General features: G+C 34.4%; 1 protein-coding gene across 1 annotated transcript; it reads right to left on the reverse strand.

Annotated features, from left to right (window-relative positions):
* Positions 1-777: 777 nt before the first annotated feature.
* On the reverse strand, positions 778-9,790 carry LOC127848169 (perlucin-like protein). The gene is made up of 5 exons (XM_052380470.1): positions 9,626-9,790; positions 3,835-3,929; positions 3,282-3,372; positions 2,703-2,928; positions 778-2,136 (listed from the first exon to the last, which is right to left on the reverse strand). The coding sequence occupies exons 1-5, from the start codon at positions 9,669-9,671 to the stop codon at positions 2,109-2,111; spliced, it is 486 nt and encodes a 161-aa protein (XP_052236430.1). The 5' UTR covers positions 9,672-9,790; the 3' UTR covers positions 778-2,108.
* Positions 9,791-17,263: the final 7,473 nt, after the last annotated feature.

Below are 17,263 nucleotides of genomic sequence, written 5' to 3' on the forward strand. Positions count from 1 at the left end.
TTTGCAGCATACTCCCAATCTCTTCGTAAACGGCGCAATCGGAACATCTCCCGAACACTCAAACACACATAGTGTCGACTTTGTATTAATTTAGGAAATAAAGTGTGAATAAATGGCAGTTTGCGGAAGTATTTGTTTTTACTTGCCTTGAGATGAAAAAGGATGGTATTCTAAATCCTAGGGTTATATTTTGTTGCATTTCTATAGGTAGTTTACTGAACTGTCGTCATTCTTTTGTGAAAGGACACAGTCGCTTAGTTGTGTATTTTGTTTCACAATTATACGTCTTTAACAAAATATATAAATAACTGAAGCGGAATAGTCTGCTATCAATTTCTGCAACACATTGAAGTATAGCCTAGTTTAAAATCGGCTGCTAACCTAACAAAGACATACGTTGTATCTTATCATTAGACACGTTAAATGTGGCGATAGACGATCTTTTACACAAGGGTGCTATCTGGAGTATATAGTGACGCCAACCCAAATCGACAGCCACAATTTTGACATTGGAATGACATAGTGAACGATATTTATCTCTCTTTTCACTCTGTCACTATCTTTGAAGACGATAGATCATTGCGTTCATTGCACTATCCAATTTAACCCATTTATGCCTAGTGGACTCTCCCATCCTTCAAAATTGAATCAAGGCGGCGTCTCATCTGGGTCTACGCTGTTTGCCAAGGCCTTTTTTCTAGACGCTTGGCATATTATGGGTTAATATTACTTAAACATATTCAGAGTGGAAAAAAAGAAGTGTATAAAGCCATGAAATTGAAACCATGAGCTTTGTTTCATAAAAAAACTATCATAGGATGACGTCATTCAAATAAGCATGACAATACGTATTTTTCCTTAACAGCTGTATCTCCTGAATCTTACAGAAATACTAGGGATAATATCGAATACATTTCAATACTGATAACGAATAAAGGGCATAACAGTTCGCCGTAGATCCAATAAAATCTATTACAAACAATCACAATAACAATTAATACCGAATTTGCAAGAATGCACAATTACTTATTGTTTACGACGCTTAACTTCATTATGCATGTCGCTCTATACTAGCGTATAAAACACTCGTTTTCAACAAAGCGTCTTTAATTAATGTCAAACAATAGTAAAGTAAGATACTAGTCGTATTTTTGGGTGTCACTAAAATTGCTGCAGTTTGCAAATATGGGTTTGTTTCTGCTTTTCAGATACATATTTTCCGAGCAATTTGGATTTTTTGTTATTAAAGTGTTGACGTCAACAACAAATATGTAGCACTGTGAACCATAAGAACTCAGTAAGAAGAAATTGTTCGGAAATTAATATTGTGAATTAGCTTTGGTCTTCTCGGTTGACTCTAAATGGTCATGTCTGAAAACGACAAACTAAAAAGGTCTATACCTTGAAGAGGATCATCCTTGTGATTAAGATGAGATGTTTATCAGCTTTACATACTAAATGCATGCACTGCTGTCTGTTTCCAAGAACGCATTGCATGTTTTACTCAGATTCTTAGTACTTATTTTAATAAAAATCATTATGGTAGTTATGGTGTACTTTGTTTGGAAATGCATGCTATAGTGGTATTTAAAATAAAATAATAGATGCAGTTAGGTGAGTGTGTATATAAATTGTATTCTAGATAAATCCTTCGCAGGGATAAATGCATTAGTGCGATGCGAATTACATGTTTCAGTTAAGAACAAATTGGTAACGCATGATTATCAAGCTGGTAATAAATTCCCATCTATAAAATAATTTGCGTGATTTTTACCGGTTTTGTAAATCTCGGAACACTAGATTACCGCATCGCTAATGATTTACAGGACCATGACCTTCATGAAGCGAGATATTTAAATGGAAAATTCATTCCAAAGTGTAAAATCTAACCATAGGAAAGGAAATTATATGTTTGATTACCATTGGTTGAACAATTCACGTGTGTTTAGACTTGATGTATGTTTATAGCTTTGTACCCTTTTCATTTTTGGTTTTGCTGATTATTAAAGAAGATAAATACATCGACAAGTACACGTTCAATGTGGTTACAGAAAATACTGTAAAGGGTGCAGAATCAATTGCTGGTAGAGTCTTTCTTTGACGGTGCACTATCCTACAATATGAGGATGGTTGACCCTGAAATATAATCAAGAAAAGAAACATACCGGTACAGCACAATATGTTTTATTCGTCCAACTTACACTGAACCTTTAACCTTTCGTGACTATGTAGACGAATGAAAACAAATAAGTTTTTAGGTTTCGTTACCTTTAGATCTATTGAAAAATCCCAATGATAATCTGTATCATAAGAAAGATCGAGATTAATGTCACCAATGTGCTAAATTAATTTTTAGCGCTATGCCATAATCTTTGTTGTGATATTAATGCAGTCGTGTCTATCGTCTTCGCATATGAGTCGCATTCTGTGAAAACTGGGTTTAATGCATGTGCGTAAAGTGTCCCAGTGTGCACAGGCTAATTAGAAACGACACCTTCCGCCTAAATTTGATTTTTTGCTAATAAGAGGCTTCATTTAAACGAAAAATGTCATAAAATCGGAAAATATCGCCCCTGATTAGCCTGTGCGGACTGCACAGGCTAATCTGGGACGACCTTTTACGCACATGCATTATGTGCAGTTTTCTCAGAACACGCGCATATAATTAATAACTACAATAAAGAGATAATACATCCACGTACGGCATTTCGCATATTGGATTGAATTCCCTGCTGCACGGCTCATCAACCCAGTGGTAGTCATGCTCCTCGAAGTATGCAGCACAGTTTCCGCGAAGGCCGTCGTTGGGTTGCGGCCAATCAATCAAGTGATGGCTCCAATCTAAGAAGGTGGCAACTTTTTCGGACGGGTAAAATGTCCAGATGCCTTCAGTCACCTCGTCTGTGAGACCCATCCAGTGTTGTGGAGCTTGACATAATGAGAATTTAGATATGAATTATTTGTTGTATCATCATTATTAATCAAAATTAAATGGACATATTCTAGAAAAATATTCACATCGATGTTTGATAGAGTTAAGATAATGCAAACGTGTTAACTATGTGTTGCAGTGTATAACGTACTGCAATAATATTGCAGTTACACCTAGTGGGTTTGTGTGACATTGTGACGATAGCAAACTATCCAAACGTTAGTTCACAACATGTTGATTTCAAACAAATTTCAATCACTAGATAAATATTATTGAAATAATATGCAATTATATATGTATGCTACCGAAAAATGTGTAACAACTAGCTTGTTCTATTGTGCAAATATACCTTTAAGAGTCACCAACTCCCCACGTATAAACATGTTTTCGTAGTAGGATTCAACGTTGACCAGACTTGCCCCAAAATGAAGACAAAACACCTGAAATACGAGTAGGAATTCATGTGTGTGCGATGAGACTAGTATCAAACTCATATATTTATATTTGCATTATCATACAATTCACACCGCAGTCCAGTCTGTCCAAGAGCATTATTATTATTGTTCATTTAATTGCGTCTTATCCTAAAATGAATTTGGATTTGTAATTAGGATTAGCAATATGTGTGTCGTCGAGCCTATTGCAATCGATATACTAGGAGCCAAGACGAATATGTTCAGTATTTGAATACATACATATATATTACTGTTATTAATGAGATAAAAAAATTGTTCTAAATACAGAATTGTGTAGTTTGAGGTTTTGCATCAAATGCCACATTCAACTTTATTATACTATTAGATCTTAACAGATTGAAAATATTATTATACTTTAAACAATTCTAGGAATGGGATGGTGAATATGAGTCAAGAGGACAAAAAACTACCAATGTTTCGAAATACCTGTGATTCATGGAAGGAATACGGTGTGTGTCCGAACAAGTAGCAACTGGTATCATATGTTTTCCATCCGTTCGGACACTGTGCGCTGGCATGTGCTTTAAAACACGGGAATATATATTTACAATATAACATACAGCACGTAATCAAGGGGATTTGTTGAAGGAAATATTATATTGCACATCTTCTTAAAAAATGGCTAAAAATGTCACCATGGGAGTTGAAAATAAAGTTTGAAACATCCTATATCTGTTGGTTCCAGTGAGTTTGTAAGATATTTAAGTGCAGAAATCTATTCTATTTGGTGGCAAAAAGTTATTCCATTATTTTTTTATTCAACTTTTATGAAACAGAATTTATTTTAAAAAAAACAATAAAACACATCTATAATGAAAGTATATCAGGCAACATACTGTGTCTTACTTAGCCAATATAATTATTTATTTTACATGTAGTGGTATTTACCTTTACAAGAAACAATTGTTTTTGCTTTAAATTTTGATAAAAAAATATGCATTTTTTTATAGAAATCAGCAATCTTATTTAAATTATGATACTAAAAAGATATGATTATGTTATTAAACCAGCATACACAATGTATAAACAACTTTTAAAGAAAACTTCAGTCCTATGGTTACAACAATACACAACATTGGAGTAACTGGAATATGACAATGTTTTAAAATTTATTTCCTTTTGAGACCATATACTTTAATTAAAATCTTACACTCCTGACATTTTCAACATAAGCACACATTTTGCAGTTTCAGGTACATTGAAGTGACCTGAATTGCTGCAAGACATCACATACTTTAAAACTATATATGTCACAATCACACTTTAAGTAAGAAACACATTACAAATTACAAGTTGTTTTATTTCAGTAATTGTATATTTTGAAACTCCTAATAGAAGGATTTAATTTGATGTAATTAATTATCTTTATTAAAAAAGCATTTATCCATTGCTCATTTGGTGAAACATGACTGCTACAAGATGTTAGCAAAATAATCATGCATTTGAATTTTACTTTTATGCTTCAACAAAAGCTTAGCAATCTTACACTCCTGACATGTTTAAACAAACGCGGTGTTCGTGAAACACAATGCCAACTACTGCGCCGCTTTGAAGCCATATATTTGACCTTTGACCTTGAAGGATGACCTTGACATTTTACCTTTCAAAATGTGCAGCTCAATGAGATACGCATCCATGCCAAATATCGAGTTGCTATCTTCAATATTGCAAAAATTATGGGCAATGTTAAAGTTTTCGGACGGACGCAAAGACTGACGGACTGACGGACAGTTCAACTTCTATATTCCACCCTACCCGGGCATAACAAAAAACTTACTTTTCTGACAAGTTTGGATAAAAAAAGCACGGGATCGATTCAAAATCAAAATGCAAATTTAAATGGAACAAACATAAATTGTTTTACCTTCTTTGAAAAAAAGATGCAGTTTTGAATTGGGTCCGTGTTTTTATTTTTAAGAGTTATTTCGCGACCAAACACTTGCCAGCTTGTGATGAATATTTCATACCTGCAACAAATATTGACTACCATGGCATGCCAGCCATATTTTGATTAAATGTAATATATTTGTGGTAGTGAAATCTTATATAATGGTTACATCTTCATAGACTTTTAAATCTTAATTATATTTTTTCCTCTCTGTGCTGCCTGCTTTTTCTTACTAGCTACATTAAAGTAGCATAAAAAGTTCTATACTAGGTGAGCTAATTTGGATCCCCTACATCGATGATAATTTGTTAATGATTAGTTTGTTTACTCTCTTGGGGCTGCAATTTTTGTTTAAAGTAACATTACTACTCAAAATCAACGAAAATTTCGTACAATTGTTCGTAAAATAAACTTAACCAATTAAAAATCAGTGTTCCTTATGGCAATTGCCGAAATCTCAACGCCAGATGTGGTCTGGTAAAATAGATACAAAATGCTTGTTTTTATTATTGTTTTGCATGTCTATTCATACGACACATGAACACTAACAAGGTGTTCGTGTGTCGTATGAAAAGATATATTCGCGGGAATTAATTGTGGCCACAAATAAATAAAAACGAGCATTGTGTATCTACAAAAATCTATGTAATCATACCACATCTATCGTTAAAATTTCGGCTATTGCTACAAGGAACGCTGATTGTTAAGGTGTTAACTTTATTTTACGAAATACTTAACGAATCTTTGATTTTGAGCGTTATAGAGACTTTAAAATCATTGCATTAAATCTGGTGGCTTTTTTTCTAATTTAATTTTCAATAAAATATTGTGAGACTTTGTGAGCTTAAGTTAAAAACTTGGTCAATACATTGGAAAATATCACAGAGCTCACAATTATCAATATGAATGAACCTGATCGTGCTCAAAATGGCATTTTTTATAGTTGGAAGCTTATGCATGATTGTGTGGGTGAAACTATGTAACAAGGTTAAATCACAGACACACTTGAACAATGTGCTGAGATCACAGTTTCTAGTGAATAGTTGTGATCTTCATAACACTTAGTCAGAATTATATGCATAACATCTAGGTCAAGGTTTGCCATTAAAAACAGTCACAATGATTTAAAATATCATAGACAGTAGAAACACTTGGTAAACAAATGTTCATATCATATCTTGAATTAACCATTTACTGCATGTTCTAATTTATAATCTGGGCCAAATTTGAAAGTGGGTCATGAATGCAAAGTCAAATCTTGGTCACTAGGTCAAATCCTTGCAAAATTATGATGTCTATCATTCTAGAGGTATCATTTATCATTTGAATTTCTTCAATGTTGGTAAGACAGTTCTTCATCTTACAAATGTCATTGTTATAGACCTCGGTCGAATGCTAGGTATCAATGCCATTATAAAAGAAAAGAAACATTGTAAAAAGTATTTTTAAGTGATTCATATAAAACTTGGTCTAAAATTTGTCAATTTAACATTTAAATGCTAGATTATTTTGATATTCAGGTACAATCTCACAGAAATTATTTTACAATTGTAAATGCAACATTTAAGCTTGAAAATATTACTAAATGTATCTGCTCTTCCTGCTGTGAGAGGATTGAATAATACACTTTCATCAGATTGTACATTAATAAATGTGTATAGTCTTAAGATGTGTTATTCAAGGACCTGGGTCATCTTGTTTTATTTACTAATATGACTGATAGTGACACCATCCTTCTTATAAATTGATTTGCATATTTTCCAAGACAAAATTGAGGCATTAAGCAGTCTAAAAGTGCTTTAATTCGTAAATATGTTTGGAGTGTAAGATTTCACACTAACCTTTAATATGTGCCTTTGAAACTTAAGTCAATCTGTTGTTATGTATTCTGGTAAGTGAAACTCAAAGAATGGTCATTATATGACTTTATTTCACCATTTTCATTGCAAAAAATCACACACAATTACTGAATGACGGACTTTCCTTCCTAATTAGAAATAAATGTTATTGTTCTCAGAAGTCCTGGGCATTAAATAGTTTAGGATTTACTTGTCAAGTGAATTAACTGAGAAATTAAAATCATAATGTGAGCAAATAAATCAACTTACAGACATTTATATAAGGGACGGCAACGAATACCGATTTTGGTATTCGAATATTCGGTCATACTTCCGAACGAATATTCGGATATTCGGTCAACATCTGTTAGAAAAAAAACAACAACAAAATCAACTTTGTTTACCGTACCATGTTACTCCATGATTTCTACTTTCTTTTTTACCGGAAGTTCACCGGAAGTGACTAAATATTGTCACGGCGTTGCCGGCGCTAATTTGAAGTTGATTATTTTTACTAGATGTTGATCAAATATTCGTGAATATTTGTTTAAAAGCTTGATCGAACAAATGAATCGGATTTTTTCTTCATTGAAAGGAAGATGGGTAGTGGAATCGGCGAACTGGAAGGTATGTGGGTTCATTCTTGCGGGATTTGAACGGTAACAACTATCCTTTAGTGTTAAAAACGTCAAACATTTAAACACGTTCATATAAATTAGATAATTTTTGGTGACTTTTGTTTATTTTGATATTGAGACTGTTTATAGGTAGACGCAATTGTTAAAATTGAATGACAAAAACTGTTTTTGAATTTTTAATATTGTACATCAATAAAAGAGCGAGAAACAAAATATTTACACGACGACAAAAAACTTACATGACAAAACAGTTAGATCTAGAAATTGTCTATCTTCCCGTCTAGACCGAACTCGGAAACACAGTCAGTTAACCTGTTCGCGAGGTTCTCACCAGTATTACGCTCTGGCATTGCCCTAGTGAGCAGCACATTTGATTCTATAACCATACGATAAGTATTTACTCAATTTAATTAGAGAAACAAAAAACCATTTTCGATTGGAGAACGCGATTTATGTCAATCAAAAATCGTTTGCAAAAGTTATTATTTGTTTTGCTTTTTACACCAAATCGGCTTTTTCTTTACTCATTTAATCTTTGATCATTTTAAATGTAATTCGAGACATTAGATCGATTTGCACCTATCATCATTTTGACACAAAGTGACTGTCTTTGGTTAATTAAAGTTTCCTAAAGGAAGGCAATTAGCAGGATTTATGACTGTCATCACCATAGCGACGCATTATCGCGCCTACCGGAATAAACACTGTGACACAAGGGACAACTTTTTTAACAATGTTTGTTTGAAATTACTCGATTTTGATATTTTTTATTCCGAAAATTCGATTCGGAAAATAGTATTCGAATATTCGGTGCGAAACCGAATATTCGGATATTCGTTGACATCCCTACCGTATCTGAAATGTTAATTTACTGTATATCATATTGAACAAAATCTTACACTCCTAACATTTAAAAAATGGGATATATATCAATTATAAGTGGATTTTGTGAACTTAAATAACCTGTTATGGTTAACTTTTTGTTGGTTTAATACAAAATGTGCAAAACGGTTAACTTTTATTCTGTATTTAAAATGTATCATTGTTTGATTCCAAATCTTGCACTCCTGACATTTTGAGGGTATACTAGTAAATGTGGTCATCCTTCTAATAAACAGACGTTTGTATGACGAAGCTTGCACTGGTTAAATTCGATACAATTGTTACTTCTTAACTCTCACATGAAAATAATGAAACAGTAATATATAAAATGTCAAGTTGAATTTTAGTGAATTGTGTAAATTTTTACTCCAGGTGTGTGTGTGTCTTCAAGTGACCACAATATATGTAACAGTCATAATAAAATGTAGAAGAAGACAATTAAATATTAGTCAAATAACATAATTTTAATATGCAGGACATTTTAATATGGTGTGTTTTCAAATATGTTTGTACTGCTGCTGTGAAGTTAAACTAAATTTTAAAATGTCACACTTTTTCCTTACACTCCTGACATTGTGAGCCACATTTATCGCAATAACTTTTTCATTCTTGCATATTTTTAGATAAAACATTTGGACACAATATAAACACCATTGAGAAACATTAACTGAAATATAACTATTCCAGATTCAAGCCAGAATAAAAAATTCTAAGCATTTCTAACAAATTAGCCATTTTGATATGTGTCCACAGTGTAACATTATATAAAAAGGAGCAAAAATAGTTTTCACTGTAAAAATAAAATTATTTGCTATTGTATAAACGTATTAAGCTGTTGGAGAAATTTGTTCTATTGCTTATTGTAGTATTATAATTATCATTGTTATATAATTATTTTAAATATATTTAAGAAGATCGTTTTAAGGCAAAAAATAAGCTCAAAGTAATTGTATAATACAAAATGCCTTTACCTAAACCACACAGCAAGATCAATCCTGTTAAAAACGTTTTAACCATTTTGTATTTACCTTAAGGAGAGAATGCGAATAGACAGTTTTACGCAGTTTTATATGTTGACCGAGTCTAGTTGCAATGATAAGGAATACATGTCGGTTTTACATTACGATAAAGTCAGTTACTTTATAGCCTCTATAACGCTCAAAACCAACGCAAAGTTCGTAAAGTATTTCGTAAAATAAAGTTAAAACCTGAACAATCAGTGTTCCATATAGCAATAGCCACAATTACAAGCTAGATTTGGTATGATTACATAGATTTTTGTAGATACAAAATGCTCGTTTTTATTTATTTGTGACACAATTAATTATATTTTAATTTCCCGCAAGTATATCTATTCATTCGACACACGAACACCAAAATGGTACCATGCTAGTGTTCATGTGTCGTATGAATAGATATCGTTGCGGGAAATTAAAATGGAATTAAATATTTAAAACAATAATAAAACGAACATTTTGTATCTACAAACATCTATTTTATCAGACCACATCTGGCGTTTAGATTTCGGCAATTGCCATATGGAACACTGGTTTTTAATTGTTTAACTTTATTGTACGAAATATTGTACGAAATGTTCTATGATTTTGAGAAGTAATGTGGCTTGAAACAAATCAAACTTTACATTTACATGCAAAACTTATTTTTCGTAATGAGTTATCAATATTTATAAGTATTAAAAAAACGTATTAAATGAAAATAATCACGAATGTCTATCACATGAAATAACACAACACGTAATAAAAGTTCAATTGTGATTGCATTATGTTTTTACATGCACAATTGACCTAAAACGACTTTGACAACTCGTCCCATCTCCAGTGAACATGAAATGGCAAGATTTAGTACGTTAGTAGTGAATTCATACGCCCCGGATAACCTTATGACACAAAAAATGTATCCATAACACCTCCACACGAGAGCTACTTATCTTAGTTTCCAACAATAAAAACGTTGTGACTGAAATCTGATATTTAGTAGATTTCGTATTTCCCCCAATAGCATTACAGTGTAGACGATACGGCCATGCCAGTTCGTTTTCGTATCAAAACACTTGATGCAAGCCATTTATTCTTTGAGAATATATTGCAAAGAAACATATAATTATAAAAGATATTGCACTTTATATTTTTTACATACATTTCTTATCAATATTAAAACATTATACGGAGATTAAAACCACACTTGTTATTATGCCATTGATATTTCGATAACGTCAGTACCCACTGATCATAATTCATTTCAGATTTTCTTTTTCATAGCCATGCATATTAAGTATCAGGCCAGTGGCTTTCCTGATTAGCCTGCGCTATCGAGTCTTTATCCCGTGTTCCGAGATCGTGGCTCATATATAGTATCATGGAATTATGTATTACATGTAATTTAAAAAACTTATTTAAGAAAAAATGAAGTTATGTTTTTTCGGATATATTTGCATAATTATATCTGTTAAAAGGAGTCCATATCCCTATCCCGTCCTATCCCGTTGCCATTCCGTCTTTAGCCAGTTCAAATCGGGTCAAGTTTCCCATTGTCCCCGTAGGTATACCGTTTCCAGTCAGACCGAGCTTGTCCTCAGCCAGTTCGATCACGTTTGTACGCAGTTCTTCTTTAATCGTTGGTAACTCGTTCAAATGCAGTTCTCACTCCGTCCTACTACGTCCTTAGTACGTTGAGGACGTAGTAGCAGGCACGTTCTGCACGGCGATTATAAAACCGACTGCGTTCCTGCCAGTTCTCATTTATATTTCACGCTTTTAGCCGACCAGACGTACATCTGTACAATTGGAGCTCTTCCCTCAGCTGATGATAATGACCGAGGTTATTCTTCTCTCTGGTTTTAACCAATTTATCACCCAACAAGATCTGTGTCGGCTCCACCTTCTTTCTCGGCCAAACAAAACATTATATTGCTGCTCTGCTTCCTACATAAATTGCAGGAAGCCAACATTAAACAAATTAACAGCTCCAAGATTGTCCATGTTTCAACTTAATATCACAAATGATGCATTTTTAGACAGACAACGACCTCTATTTATATGTACATTGTCTGAAAGTATTGTATTTACGGTTTGAACGTTGTAACAACTGCATTAAACGAGTACAATGTACTTGGAACCTACTGCGAATTCCTTAAAACAAATACAACGTACAAAGAACTTACTGAGAACTTATAGAACGTGTTGTAAACGCTGTAAGAACTTATATTTTAGTTTCTATTCATTTACACGAAACAAGATCGTACTTGAGACGTTGTGTTGACGGGGTCGGTCTGTCTGAGAACGGATTAGACGGACTAGAAACGGACTCGATCGGTGTGGCTTCTTACAGGTAATTTTGGTCCCATCGCACTACGCTCTGGCACGCTCCTAACTCGACCTTAGTACGACCTATACGTTCATAGTACGTCCATTCCGTTTCCAATACGTTGTTACTACGCTTAGTTGTACAACGGTATGATCGGAAGAAAATTGTAAATAGGCTCAAAGTTCTGAAACACCTCCCCCGTTCAATCCCTTTCCAGACCGTCCACAAAGTTCGAAGACAGTTTTTAACACGTTGCTACTACAATCACACCGTTTTCACACAGTTCGAGCCCGTTTAGTCACATTTTTCAGAACGTACTTCGAACGGAGTCGGTGTATCGGGGGTATTGTATAGCAACATATGTTTCTGTTATTTGTCTAATGTTAAGTTAGTCTACGAATATGGTTGATACATACGGAATATTACGCTAGGCAATTGTTCCAAGAGTTTGTATCACTCTTTACATTTAATTGAACAAAAATCTTTTTGATATCGCATGTTAACAGAGTATCTAGCTACATATGGAACGAGCATAAACTAATACAATGCGAATCAAAACCACATATTATTTAAACAGCAACGGCACAATTACGAATCATAATTATACTTAGTGCATATGTATAATATATATCAGAATATAGTCTATACTCAGTAATTTATAATAATAATTATAATTTCGAAAGATAACAATTATTATATTTTCGAAGGAACACACACGATACGTTTTAATCACAATCACATATGAAGGTATTGGAACAGTACTTGATTGAGCATTTACTTAATAACAGTTAACAGATATAATGATTCGACGTGAACACATCCGATGAGCGCATGATACACAATTTTCCCGGTGATAATGATAAAATAAAAACAAAGTATTTAATAATATGTGTAAAAGTGTTGTACTGTAATTCAGGTAACCTATAAGTTAGTGTTATTAGTAAATGAGGGAAGAATATGAAACAATATATGAATGGCGAATTCAATTAGTAGGCTTACACAATGGGGTCCGCTTGTGGAAAGATAAGAAGGGATAAGGTAATAAATCTAAGAACGAATATATTAAGGATAAAAAGTACAATAAAACCAAATGAAAAACAATAAAGTTATTACCAAAATTCAGATGCCAGTTTCTGAAGCAGAGTATAGAATCATAGCCGATGTCATTAGCTAAATATTAATACGCGTTAAATACTTAAACGTTCGTTATTGTTTGTTTATATATCGTGTATTTTATTGATAACATGTGTAAAGCTATTATCAACATAGTGATCATTTTCCCCATTCGATTGCGAGCTGTATTATTTCCTCTCCTACATTATGAACTTGTAAGTATACTTAGGTAACCTGAACCCAACATAGGAGGGAATATTGCCGCCAGCCCATTTATCATGGTCACTGCAGGTTCAAGTGGTCAAACGGTACGCGCCGGACAGGGTTATATTAGAACACACGAACTTCTTACAGGATCTATAGGAATCAAATTGAGGCAGTTTATAGTTTTGCTACATTTGTTCGGACACTTTTATCAAGTTTAGTCTGTTGTAGTGTAACCTTCAGTGTTAGTAGTTTCCGTAAAAAACATCGGACCTGACCGACAACAAACAAATGTTCTGAAAATATCAAATTCTGATAAAATAGTTTCTGCAAGAAATTGGACCTATCTTCATTTTTTTGGGGAAGCATTTGTTATTTCATTGATGTGTAAGATGAAGATGTTGTAAATATGATGATGGCGACGGCGATGACGATGGCGATGACGGTGATGATGTTGATGACGACGACGACGTTGATGATGCTTCTGCTGCTACTGTTGCTGCTGCTTCTGCTGCTGATGATTATTTTAATGATGATGATGGTGATAATGATGATTATGATGATGATGGTGATGATGATGATGATCATGATGATGATCATAATCATTATGATAATAATGATATTGATGATGATGATGATGATGATGATGATGATATTCGTTAGATGGTTCTTTTTTATGAATGTATATTTTATCTATGGTGAGCAGTCACGATTAAACAGTAAAATTACAGTGTCGTCCCAGACTAACCCATGCAGTCCGCACATGCTCATCAGGGACGACACTTTCCGCCATAACTAGATTATTGCTAAGAAGAGACATTCGTGAAACGAAAAAGATCAAAACAGCGGAAAGTGTCGTCCCTGATTAGTCTGTGCGGACTGCACAGGCTACTCTGGGATGGCACTTTAGGCTCATGCATTAAAGCCTTTTTTCACAGAGCACGGCCCATACATAAAACAAGCTATGCCTAGTATCACTGGGGGCTGACGAGGTCAAAGCGTAGTCCGTTTCGCTACGAAGTCGAGTATATGTTTTACTACGAAAACATTGTGCACATACACTACTTAATCAAGCGAGTTTCATCTTTTCTGGTATTTATGGATTAGAGAACGGAACATCCAGTAATGGTAGGTACTTATTTTCAATAACAAACTAATAACACATGTGCGTAGTTTCAACCTTTACATTTAGTTTGTGCTAAAATCGAAATATTTTGATTTGAAGCAATGCATAAGGTGTTTATTATGTAAAAATTGCCAATTACGGTTACCTTAATTAAATAAAACTACATGTTACTTTGATTCATTGTACATTACACATTTTAAAATACAAAACAGGTTACGAACATGTATTTTAATATGTCAAAGGCTTTGTTTCGAAAGAAAATACAAATCGCTTTATGTATAGGTTTCGCACAGAGTATGTATTTGTTGTGCTACGAAGTACAAATATAATGTATAGGCTACTAAAGAAGTCTCTGTATCCTTTTCAGGACATATCACATGCAGTTTGCAGTAACTGCAGACTGCCATTTCATCATACGTCATGACGCCGGCACTCAACGGGGCTTTACCGGCATCAGACCCCGGCAAAGCGGCGGCAACGCCCCGGTTAAACCGGGGACAACCGGGGCTCAACCGGGAAAGTATTAAAATGTTTAATACCTCCGGGATCAACCGGGAGTCACAGGTTCGGGTCGGCAACGACCGGCTTGGCACTGGGAACAACCGGGACATCATCGGGAACAACCGGGACGGCACCGTCAGAGCGCCGGTTTACTTATGTAACGTAGCTATACCGGGACTCTGTCGGCATTCACCAGGCTCCCCGTAGTTCTGCCGGGGTCTGTTTGGGCCCCGGTTGAGCTACGGTACCGTCCCGGTTGTCCCAGTGCAGTCCCGGTTGTTCCCAGTGCCACGCCATTCGTTTCCGGGCCTTCCCGGTGACTCCCGGTTCATCTCGGAGGTATTAAACATTTTAATATTTTCCCGGTGGAGCCCCGGTTGTCCCCGGTCGTCCACGGTTCATCCTTGTGGAGCATCGGTTCATCCAGGTTGGGCCCCGGTTCATGCCGGTAGATGCCTGATCACGCACGGGGCTCCGCCGGCATAATAGTGAGACTAGACCTTAACCGCATTGTAACACGAGGTAAATTAACGGCCGTCATTTACGCCGTAAACAATAACCCGTGACAGAAACCCACTGCCACACCTTGACAACAATATATTGATTATGAAATTGCGGATTTGTGCAATTGGGGTCCTACTTTCCATACCTTACAGCAGTTACAGGTGTTGATTTTACAGGTAAAATCATGTATACGAACATGAAATTCATCTCAAAATTAGTTGGCGATACCCGATTGTCAAGAAAAGCGCTTTGATATATACAATTTAAAAATCAATATCCGTATGAGATAAAGAAGGATCGAAGTTGGGACATGGGATTTACTTTTACATAAGCAGAGTTTCGAGATAAGTGAGTTGGACATAACGAGCATCGAATGTAATTTGATAAAGAATACCGTATGATTGCTAAAAACCTATCGCCGGTCTCTATCCAAAAGAACGTATAAGGGATTAACACAAGGTGAAGATGCGTAATTTTTATTGAGACCGACGACATTAGGTTCTCGACTCTCAACTGTCGTCTTATATATGGATTTTCGATTTTAATAGTTTCCTTTGGCCTAGTCGTGAATTTAATTATATCATAATAATGCGCATTACCATGTCGACTGTGCGCTTCGGATCATGGTGTGTCGTTTTACTACCTCTTGCTCAAAGGAAACATCAAGCCACTCCATGACTCTATATTAAAAAATATTTTCTTTATTGTTTGCCTTTGAAAGATAACCAATACGACTTCTGTGCGAAACGCATACACGCTAAAGCGTTGTCGTAGCGAGGCATATACGTATACTTTCAGAGACATTATCATACATAATAATACCATTTAGCCTTTATTTCTGATAACTGGGTCACCCTACACATTTCTAAATACACCAGTGGCTTAACGATACATACATCAATATGGAAATTGTAAAATTGTGTCAATCAAACATAGTTGTAAACCTTAATTGCATTTTTTTAATTGAAACTTGACTTCGGTTTGATAAATCAGCGGTATATTTAATGTTTAACGCATAAACCAGACACATGTTGAATCATAATTTGATTTAACAGACCTATGAAATGTCATTGTGCTTAAATTCAGAGTTTTATTATTACAAAAGCAGAATCTTACCTGCTTTAAACACAAATTTCCACTAATCCGTTCTTCGATGTCATGTGTATGAACAGAATGTTTTCGTTGTAAAACATATACCCGACTACGTAGCGAAACGGACTACGCTTTGACCTCGTCAGCCCCCAGTGAGTGTTGTTTCTGTACAACTATGGCTTAAAGACGACGCTTCCGTTATCTATTTGTACTGTAGCTTATTAACTCTTTGTTTTTTATTTGAACGACATTTCATATCAGTCATGGAAATAAACAGATAATTTGTGTGTGTGTTTTTAAATACAATTTTGAATTAATTTATTTTTTTTACTTTTTCTTTGTTTTAGTTAGCGTCTGATTGTGTTGTTCAAATTAACAATTAACAATATGAACTGATATTCATGTTTTTAAAGTTTGATGTTATCTTGTGACGTGTTTTTTAGGAAGGAAATCAATTTGATTAGTAAAACACTTTAATAACTCAAAATCAGAGATAAGAACATTGAATTAAAGTAAAGCAAAAGGAGCATCTCAGCAAAGTCGGTTTTACATGTGAAACAATATAAGTTACTATAATTACGCACGTAAAAGCTGCATGCACAATACTGCATACTGTACAGTAGCACAACTTTTACAGTAATTATTGTTTCAATTAAAGTAAACTCTGTGAATGCATTATAGAGTAAAATTGAAATCATAAATAAAACATAAATTTCAGGAATGGTTCTTGTTGAAGAAAGTGTTA

Source organism: Dreissena polymorpha, chromosome 10 (genome assembly GCF_020536995.1).
Source record: "Dreissena polymorpha isolate Duluth1 chromosome 10, UMN_Dpol_1.0, whole genome shotgun sequence".
Taxonomy (NCBI): Eukaryota; Metazoa; Mollusca; class Bivalvia; order Myida; family Dreissenidae; genus Dreissena; species Dreissena polymorpha.

Excerpts from the sequence above, each read along its gene's own strand:
- LOC127848169 (XM_052380470.1), bottom strand. The coding sequence starts at position 9,671 with ATGGTTAAAACGTTTTTAACAGGATTGATCTTGCTGTGTGGTTTAG. Across the intron at positions 3,373-3,834 it reads ATTCCTTCCATGAATCACAG|GTGTTTTGTCTTCATTTTGG; the intron begins GTATTTCGAAAC and ends CTCGTATTTCAG. Across the intron at positions 2,137-2,702 it reads AATCCAATATGCGAAATGCC|GGTCAACCATCCTCATATTG; the intron begins GTACGTGGATGT and ends ATTATATTTCAG.